This window comes from Clupea harengus, chromosome 1 (assembly GCF_900700415.2).
Source record: "Clupea harengus chromosome 1, Ch_v2.0.2, whole genome shotgun sequence".
Taxonomy (NCBI): Eukaryota; Metazoa; Chordata; class Actinopteri; order Clupeiformes; family Clupeidae; genus Clupea; species Clupea harengus.
In genome coordinates this window covers 24,556,319-24,566,318 of record NC_045152.1, presented here as the reverse complement: position 1 = coordinate 24,566,318, position 10,000 = coordinate 24,556,319, and the positions used below count along the sequence as shown (strand labels likewise).

At 49.9% G+C, this 10,000-nt stretch overlaps 1 protein-coding gene across 2 annotated transcripts in view; it reads right to left on the bottom strand.

The window, feature by feature from the left end:
* Positions 1-10,000, bottom strand: part of mast1b (microtubule associated serine/threonine kinase 1b) — a 37,596-nt gene that overhangs the window by 1,191 nt on the left and 26,405 nt on the right. For both annotated transcript variants that reach the window (XM_042708305.1, XM_042708306.1), the window contains exons 14-27: positions 9,565-9,703; positions 8,787-8,919; positions 7,689-7,854; positions 7,102-7,203; positions 6,780-6,902; positions 6,406-6,515; positions 5,934-6,094; positions 5,296-5,561; positions 4,788-5,057; positions 3,719-3,948; positions 3,379-3,501; positions 3,057-3,193; positions 2,699-2,886; positions 1-2,332 (exon numbers count right to left, since the gene is read on the bottom strand). The exon at positions 1-2,332 is cut by the window's left edge and continues 1,191 nt beyond it. In XM_042708305.1, the coding sequence (XP_042564239.1) occupies positions 621-2,332; positions 2,699-2,886; positions 3,057-3,193; positions 3,379-3,501; positions 3,719-3,948; positions 4,788-5,057; positions 5,296-5,561; positions 5,934-6,094; positions 6,406-6,515; positions 6,780-6,902; positions 7,102-7,203; positions 7,689-7,854; positions 8,787-8,919; positions 9,565-9,703 (3,860 nt within the window). In that variant the 3' untranslated portion in view covers positions 1-620. The remainder of the gene's footprint in view (positions 2,333-2,698; positions 2,887-3,056; positions 3,194-3,378; positions 3,502-3,718; positions 3,949-4,787; positions 5,058-5,295; positions 5,562-5,933; positions 6,095-6,405; positions 6,516-6,779; positions 6,903-7,101; positions 7,204-7,688; positions 7,855-8,786; positions 8,920-9,564; positions 9,704-10,000) is intronic.

The window sequence follows — 10,000 nt, the reverse complement described above, 5'->3', positions numbered from 1 at the left end:
GAAATTTCGAGTCACTCGTCAATCAGAGACAATCACAGTTACAAAACCTGTTATTATATCTCACAGCCACAATTAATTCCTTGTATGTTTCTCAATGCTATTGACCCCATCACGTTGTGTTTGCATCGTTCCTTAACTAACGCTCATGTGCTGCAGTGTCTTATAACAGATGACGTTTTGTTGTCAAAGTGGACATCTGAGGCCCATCTGATATCATCGCTAAAGCTCAGGCCATGCTACTTTATTTTCCGAGCTATGCTCAAAAAAAAATGACCGTAGATATGCAGTTCCCACAGGCAGTGGAAGAGAAATGATGAGTGGGAGTTCACAATGTTCACTAGCATTAGGTCTGTTTTCATTCTTTTTTTTATGTGAAACATGCATTAAGAAAACATACATATATCCTATATACACCTATGATGTTCAACATACACATAACACCATATGCACACACATTTGACAACAGTTATTGAAGCACCTTTCTTGAATCTACTTTTCCTTGTTTCGTTTATGATAAAAATGCCTGATGATATGGTTTTTCTTGTAGTCGAGCAGGATTAACTGACTTGGTGGAATATTGTGAAATTTCCTAAAAGGCATTTGGAATTGGTATGACGTGATCAGTGATGCTTGGAGGAGCTCTTGGCTTTATCTGACTTTGATGAGCCAGAGGGACCAGGCCACGTTCCTGTGGCCCCACGTCGACTTCCAAACAAAGTCTCTGATTTTCCTGACGAGCCTCCCCGCTTCTCCTCAGCTACCTTTGGGCTCCCGTCTTTGGTCTTGCTCCCGTCCTGGGAGCCCAGCTTCATAGGCCCCAGTACTGTTTTGGCTACGCTGGTCAGCTGGGTGACAAAACTGGCCCTGTCTCCTGGGGAAGCGGCTCGTGATTTGCTGGATGACGGAGAGAGAGCAGTAGGAGAAGGAGATGCAGGGTGCTCCTCCACCACCTCCAGGAAACGCTTCTCCTCTCGGGTGCCTCGCTGGCTGTTTGTTGCGCCTGAGATCTTCCCCTGATTGGGCCTCAGTGCAGCTGGGCCTGGGTGTGAGGCAGGAGGAACTGGAGCTTTGGCTTTACTTTCTGACAGTTTCTCACTTATCCATGTACCTTCCTTCGTGCTGGGTCCATCCTTCCCTGTTGTCTCTGGCCCTTTACCTGGTTTGGTCACCTCTGTGGTGTCTGCCTTCGGTGTAGGGGCTTTGTCTTGAGCTTGACCCCCGCTCCCCAAGGCTTTTCCCTTGTCAAGGCCCTGGGCTGGAGAACTAGTGCTCTTCACCACCTGACTGGTCAGCTGCTTCTGCTCTTGGACCAGGGTACTTGGAGAAGGAGTGACCAGAGTTGCTGGGCCCTTTTCTGAGGTTTTGGCTCCACAGCTGGAGGAAGTGGCTACAGTGCTGGAAGTGCTCAAGAATGGGGACCGATCGCCAGCGGTGACCTTAGGTGCTAGAGCAGTTGAGGTCACTGCCACTTGGCTGGGCTGGGGCTTCTCGGCTGAGGCCTCTTTGGCCTTGACTGGTTCAGCCTGTAGGGATGTTGCAGCCTCCCTGTTGACAGGGCTCTTGGTGACCTTTGTGACCTCAGGTGCAGCCTTCTCCCTGCCCGTGAGGAAACTGTCCCGGCTCAGGGGTGACTCCTGTCTGCCCAGCCTTCGGGACGGCTTCAGTGTCAGGTCATCTCCGGCGCTGGCGTGTGTTGGGGTTGGTGTGGGTGTGGGGCATTCCTCGGGCGATCCCGCAGTACCGCGCTCACCCGCCGCGTTCTCCCCCTCAATCTCCTGCAGGCTCTGCAGGGCCGACTCACAGTGGAACGGCTCACGGCGGTAGTCGCCGTGCAGCGTCACGTCCAAGCCGTGTTTCCGCACCATGCACGGCCCCCCCACCTTCCTCTCCTGAGCCGCTACGGATGGAGAGGAGAAGGACGACAGTGAAGAAGATGACGAGGAGGACGAGGAGGTGAAGGACTGAGGCGGCGGCTGGCCCAGCTTCTCCGCTGACTGCACGCGCTGGAGGAGCGGCGAGCGGGGCGGCTCGGCACTCTTGGGCCGCGGGCGGGTCACGGGGGGCGAGGCGTGGAGCTTGGCGGGGAAGGCCTGCGTGGTGTTGGAGCTGCCCACCGAGTGACCCGCTATCGGGGGCGGGGAGGAGGTGGTGGGGGAGGGGGTGTGTGCCAGCGGGGACAGGGGGATGTTGCCAGCGGACTTGCAGCGTGCTGAGCGGTACTGGCGGTGCAGCTTGGGCGAGAGGCCGTGCAGGGAGCTTGGCCGCATGTGCTGGGAGGCAGCGGGGGAGTTAGGGGTGCTGGAGGCTGGAGAGCTGCTCTGAGATGAGGTGCCTAGAAGGATGAGAGAAAGGGGGGACAGACATCAGACACAATGGGCACATATATATCTCACATACACATGGGTAACTGCAAGTGTCAGCTAGATGGAAATCCACTGGCATCTGTGCTCTGTGCATATTGACACATCACATCTGACATATTACATCTATTTGCAGTCTAATTTGAGACATCTTCAGGCAACTGCAAAAACGAATTGTTTTTTAGTTATTCAAAAAGTTTGAATCTTTAATGTTTCAAAAATGATAGACTTTTGAAACCCTTGAACAGCCTTGTACGCCTACACCAACCCTGGGAGGCATAGGCCCCGGTGGTCTATGTGGGAGCGCTAGCCGTCGCTAGTCTGGAGCGGAGACTGACCCAGGTAGGCGGACTCAGGAGGGGAGCGGTATGTCTGCGTGGGGGAGCGGGCAGACAGGCCGTGGGTGGGCGAGCCAGGGAGGCTGTCTCCGGAGGACAGAGAGCGGTTCAAGGATGACAGGCTCCGGCTCGTGTGCAACAGGTTGGACTGCTTGGTGATCTTCCGGAACAGGGAGCTGCGCTTCTTGCTGCAAGAGAGAGAAAGGAAAAGAGAGAGAGAGAGAGAGGTGGGGGAGGGAGAGATTAGATGCAGAAAAATACCTAAACACCCACAACAGGCGCTAGACAGTTAGCTGCGGGCTACATATATCTCACAGACAGGTGGAACAGATGTGTTAATATTAAAAGGCCTGTTTACCTCTCTTGTCCCTCTTTAGCTCCAGACTTCTTGTTTCGTCGAGCCATTTTGCCCTTGTAGCTTGTCTTGCGTGCTGGCCCGATCTTGATGGATGTGTTCTCAAAAGGAGTGGTGGTCACTGTGACTTTGTTTCCACTCTGTGGTTTGAACAAAACCAGTCACTTGGCCATATTACCACTTGTCAAGATAGGATGCATCCTTCGATGCATCCATAAGTTGAGTGCTGGTTGGTTTTGAGTTCAGTAGCATTTTAAATGTGCATATGGTGATGTAAAGTAACAACAGTAATCCTGTCCTCTATTTCATTTACAGTTCCACTCACCTTTAGAATGAGTTCAACTACTTCAGTATGCACAAGTCCATGGACAGATTCTCCATTGACATGGGTGATGAGGTCACCAGCGCAAAGACCCGCTTCTTGGGCAGGACCCACCACCTCAACATGCTGCGATCAAAACAAAGCTAAAGTCAGTCACATAACTGCTGAATTTCATTCATCAAAGGTCGTTGCCTTTATTGTTTAGTTTTAAAATATGAACACAGAAACATATGTACAATAAATCTTTAATCAAAAACCATTCAACTGGACCACAAGTATTCCTCACATCAGATGTAACCCTGTCCATTAAAAGCCACTCCAAAAAGTATGAAATCTCACTCACCCAGACCATATGGTGCACGCTGTACACATCACTGTCTCCCATATAGACGCGGATGGCGCGCAGCGTGAAGCCATACTTTTTCCCCGCCCTCTGGATGGTGATGGGTGAGCGGAGGACGCTGACTGCCGGAGAGTAGTCTCGGCTGGGGGACGAGTCCCGGGAGGACGGGTTGGAGGAGGTGGAGCGTGGAGACATGGGGCTGGCCAGGGGAGAAGTGCCGTGCTGCTCCACTGAGGTCGGGGGTTGGTGGAGAGGTTAATGGGTAGAGAGAGAGAGAAGGGGAGAGAGAGAGAGAGAAGGGTAGAGAGAGAGAGAAGGGTAGAGAGAGAGAGAGAAGGGTAGAGAGAGAGAGAAGGGGAGAGAGAGAGAGAAGGGTAGAGAGAGAGAGAAGGGGAGAGAGAGAGAGAGAGAAGGGTAGAGAGAGAGAGAGAGAAGGGTAGAGAGAGAGAGAAGGGAGAGAGAGAGAGAAGGGGAGAGAGAGAGAGAGAAGGGTAGAGAGAGAGAGAAGGGGAGAGAGAGAGAGAGAAGGGTAGAGAGAGAGAGAAGGGGAGAGAGAGAGAGAAGGGGAGAGAGAGAGAAGGGTAGAGAGAGAGAGAAGGGGAGAGAGAGAGAGAGAAGGGTAGAGAGAGAGAGAAGGGGAGAGAGAGAGAGAAGGGTAGAGAGAGAGAGAAGGGGAGAGAGAGAGAGAAGGGGAGAGAGAGAGAGAGAAGGGTAGAGAGAGAGAGAAGGGGAGAGAGAGAGAGAAGGGGAGAGAGAGAGAGAGAAGGGGAGAGAGAGAGAGAAGGGGAGAGAGAAGGGGAGAGAGAGAGAGAAGGGTAGAGAGAGAGAGAAGGGGAGAGAGAGAGAGAAGGGGAGAGAGAGAGAGAAGGGTAGAGAGAGAGAGAAGGGGAGCACAAGAGACATATAAGAGGAAAGAGAGATAATGTAGGGAGTGGAAAGGATACAAAGTGTTACATTTATGGTCATTCAACTTGTATATAATAAAAAGAGTAAAGCAATTTTATAAGACTGTAAGACTGGACAGAACATTCTTTGCTGATTATGTACCCCTAGTGGTCGTAGCTGGTACCTGTTGGGATGATGACTGAGAGGGCCGTGGCGGAGGCTGACTTGATGACCTTGGTGCCCGCGCGTGGGCTTTTCTTCTCATCGTCGGCCGAGAGCTGCTGCTGCTGCTGCTGCTGACGCACGCGCCGCAGGACCAGGTCATTGGTGGCCCGGGGCCCAAGGGGGTCACCTGGTGCCAGGTCCCTGGAGGAGGCAGCAGGAGGGTGGGGGGTGGCAGCGGCGATGGCGACGGCAGCTCCCACTGCGGAATCTGCTGGCCTGAGCATCTTGTCTGTGGATGGGTGGGGGGGACCAGATCATTAACCATCATGCAGGTGCACTGACAGTGTGAAGGGTTAGGGGCACACCTTGCATTTCCATGGGAACAGCGTAATCTCTGTTTTAGGGAAACTATGAAGGAATCCAGTCTACACAAGTGGCCCTTGTTGACTAGCTGTTGATTCCCTCAATCAAAACCATGCTTTCAAACCTCCCTCAGCACACCCTCCCAAACCCATATTACCACTGACCTCCAGCGTGGACTAGACTGCTGTCCTTCGGGGTGGCCGACAGCTCTGCCAGGCTGGACAGGGCGGGCATGGTGGCACCCTCCAGCGATGTGCCCCTGGTCTTTATCGCCGTCTGGCGGGTGACGGGAGAGGAGAACTCGGCGTCGGCCTCGAGTGGCGAGGCGAATCGGTGCGTGTCCATGAGCGCAGAGAAGCGGCGTCGCACGCCAGACGGAGGGCTGGACTCACTCTCAGTGAAGGAGGACTCGGAGCAGGAGAGACGCTTCCTGTGGAGGGAAGAGAGACAATGGAAGACAGCAGAATTAAAAAAAGCACGGATCAGTAAGGGACAACTGTCCTGCCAGTACTCTGGGGGATAGCCTGGTTTTTTTTGTCACTTTTGTAAGATGCGTTTCATAAGAAGCTTGTGGCAAAATGAGAGCTGGAAGGGGGGATGTATATATGACTCAGAAGCTGGATTCTTATTACAAATGATGTCAGATTAGAGAGTCTAAGGCCAAGAGTGTCCACTCTCATCTTACAGGATGTATTGCAAACTCAGAAACAAGCTTAAGACTGACAAAAGACATTGACATTCACAGTGTACGTTGATACTTCTGGACATTCCCAATGCGTTTCCGTTTGGATTCCACACTCACATCTCAGGGGATCCGGTCCTCCAGGTCTTGTCCCTGAGTGTGAGGCTGCCCAGGCTTTCTCTCTTGGTCACCCTGTCCTCCCGGTGGGCCTTGTGCTCCCTCCTGGTGACACCTGATGGCTTGTGTTCCAGCTGGCACAGGTGCTCCATGCTGCTGTACACCTGTAGTTCAGCAAATTATTTTGTATCATGAGTTTCAATGGGGGTATGGGCAGGGCAGTAGACTACAAATACCAGAGTTCTTTTTCAATGTCATATGGATTACCATGTCTGTTGAGTAACAGACTCGGAAATTAAATATGACTGATGTTTGGATGGGAGTGAATAGCACAATAAAACAGGAGATAGCAGATAGAAGTGAGCAGAAGCAGACTGAAGCAGACACGTAGAATGAAAACAGATTCAGCCTGAGATAGAGAGACAGCGAGAGGAAGGGAGCAGAATGGGAGAGTGAGTAAGATAAAGAGGGTCACCTTGCTGAAGCGCGGCGAACAGGACGAGAAGCGACGTATTTCCACAGGCTCATCATCGTTGGTGTCATCCTCATCATATGAATGCACATGATGGTAGCGGTCTGATCGAGCTGGGAGGAAGGGAGAAAAGATGTTTAAAGATTAGCACACGCACACACACACACACACACACACACACACACACACACACACACACACACACACACACACACCCAGGCACACACTCAGCCATGTATAAACGACAATTTCATATCCTGTCTTTCTATCAGTCAAACATGCAAGTACATAGTATTTTACTACAGCTACACACACAGAGATACACACACACACGCACACACACACACGTACATATATACACACAATAGAGAACGTACTATCAAAGTAGCTGGTGTCCTCCTCAGACTCCAGGTGTGGGATAAACTCTGCCTTCTGCCTCAGAAGACTGTTCCAGTCCAGCTCAGTGAAGAAGGGATGCTGCTTCACTTCAAAGGCCCCCCCTGTACACACACACACACACACACACACACAGGTTCAGATGCATAGACACACAGATAAATACAAACATTGAATTAACGCATATTCACACACACACACACACACACACACACACACACATGTAACCACATATCTGAATACTGACAGCTTGCTGTGGAGATGTAAAAGTGAAATCGCAGAGCGTTTGGTGGTGTGGCTCACCTGTTCCGAGTCGGACTATGGGGTTGGTCTGCAGCAGTGCGGAGATCAGGTTCTGAGAATCTGCAGGGAGCGCTTCATCCCCATCGGGCCACACTATGTCATCTGGACATAGCACACACAGACACAGACATAGACACAGACACAGAGACACAAAGAGACACGTGTAAAATACATGTTAGATATGGGAACAGGCTATGTGTTACAGAGACAGAGACTGTCTCAGAACTCACATCAATAATAGACAAGTAAAGAGCAAGGATCCAGAGGAGGGATAGTGTGATAGAGAGAGATAGAGAAAGAGAGGAGAGATAGTGTGATATACGAGAGGAACAAGAGGAGAGATAGTGTGATATACGAGAGGGACAAGAGGACAGAGAGTGTGGTATTCGAGAGGGTGGGTAGCAACAAGGAAAAGAGAAACATAGGCAGAGATGAGAGCGAGAGGCAGAGGGAGAGCGGGTTTGGAGGGAAAGGCTGTAAAAAGTATGGCCACAGGACTTCTAGTAAATGGCAGAGAGAGAAAGGGAAAGTGATTGGCTACAGATGGAGAGAAAAATATGGAGGAGAGAGACAAACACGTGGCGCACCTGTGATAACCTGTCCAAAGAGCTCCTCAGGCGTGTCCCCAAAGAACGGCACACACCCCACCAGAAACTCATACAGGATGATACCCATGGCCCACCAGTCCACCGGCTTGCCGTAGCCCTGCCGCAGGATCACCTCCGGAGCAATATACTCCGGCGTGCCACAGACCTGAGGGACGAGAGCCGTGTGAGTTTTGTGCTCGGCGGACAGTGACCTCCTGACCTGCGGCTTCATGCAGACTGATGAATGTGGTCAGTTGTTACCAGCTCACCTCTCCACAGAAAATAAATAAAATGTGCAGAAAGTGTGACTGCTTCAGTGTGGTTACAGAACGATTCAATGGGACGTGCCAAGTCAGCCTCAGATGGTAGGTATTGTATTGTGAGGCATTATTCTGCAAAGCAATTCACCCTGGAATGCAATTCATTTCCCCTCTGAACGCTATTCACTCCCCCCCCCCACCCCCCCATTGATCCGCTTCATCCTTCAGATTTTAATTGCTTGGCACCCTTGACCGTGACCTCTGCCTCGCTCGACAAGAGCTTGGATTATAAAAAGCCATACACTGGCAGAGGGGCTTGTATTATGAAACCCATACACATAGTCTTTCAGTGCTGACATGTAGAGCTCACTCCACCTTCGAAGCACCGCACTTTACCACCAGTGTGCAGCTGTGATTCATGAGGATGATTCATTCTATTGAGTACAAATATCAAAAGGCATGACAGCAAAGGTCACCGTGTCACTCGTAATGAGGACATATGCATGACTCAGCAAGAGCCACTGTGAGTGATGTAAACATCAAAGGTATGACTGACGGATTTTTTTGTCAGTGGTTGTGCATTTGATGTTATGTTGCATGACATCATACGTTGACTACGTCAGGCTGAGAGTGTGTTTCTCTGCTCCAATCTTTTAAGATCTATTTCTGCACTTAGCTCAAGCTTCTCCCAGAGTCACGAGAAAACAACAATGTTTGTGACCTTTTTGATGCCCAGGTCTACCTTACGGTATGATATGATGATAATTTGAGATTAAGAGATGAACATGGTGTCAAATGATTGGCTCAGTGTTTGAGATGAAGCAGCTGTTCCCCACACCTGCTTGTCCAAAAACTCTCGTGTGTCCTTCTCGATGTGGCCCTCGTACAGGTTAGTGGTCAGACTCATCAGCCCGATCTTGGACAAGCCAAAGTCCGTCAGCTTGATGTGGCCCATGGAGGTGATGAGCAGACTAGGAAGGAAAGAGCACACTTTAATACACTTCATCTCTCAACTCAAGATGATGAGCAGACTAGGAAGGAAAGAGCACACTTTAATACACTTAATCTCTCAACTCAAGATGATGAGCAGACTAGGAAGGAAAGAGCACACTTTAATACACTTAATCTCTCAACTCAAGATGATGAGCAGACTAGGAAGGAAAGAGCACACTTTAATACACTTCATCTCTCAACTCAAGATGATGAGCAGACTAGGAAGGAAAGAGCACACTTTAATACACTTCATCTCTCAACTCAAGATGATGAGCAGACTAGGAAGGAAAGTGCACACTTTAATACACTTCATCTCTCAACTCAAGATGTGTTTAGTATAAGACCAAACATCTCCCTTTATGTTGTGAATTTGTGATAGAAGCGTGAATTTGTAATGATAGCATGGTTTTCTAAATAACAGTTATTCTGAGCAAGATGAAGCCATATAAGCAGACTGGCTTTTGATCAATGACTTTAACATATTTTATGGATGCAAACAATAAATTGTGTGCTCACCTCTTGAGAACCACTGATCTCATCACTTTTATAAAAATTTCAGAAAGGGTAAGTTGCTGTTGGATTAGACTATTTTCCCTCCCCACCACTAGGTGGCGCATGCTTACTTGTCAGGCTTCAGGTCTCGGTGGACGATGCCGTAGTTGTGGATGTACTCTAGGGCAAACACAGTCTCAGCAAAGTACATGCGCGCCATCTCTACAGGCAGCGCCCCGATGTTCTTCAGCAGTGTGGCGCAGTCACCCCCTGTCAACACAAGCATATAAATTCAGAGTCTCCAGGGCCGTGTGGCATGCTTCTTTATGGTTTGTAATACCATTACTGTTTTATATGTTGCTCTATTGTGACTGCATCCTTAGTTTGAAACAAGTCACTATCACTATTTGTTGGTGTGTCTGCATCTGTGTGAGTGTGTGTGTTTGAGTGTGTGTGTTTTTGAGTGTGTGTGTGTGTGTGTGTGAGTGTGTGTGTGTGTGTGTGTGTGTTTAAGTGTGTGTGTGTGTATGTGTGTGTGTGTTTGAGTGTCTCTGTGTGTGTGTGTGT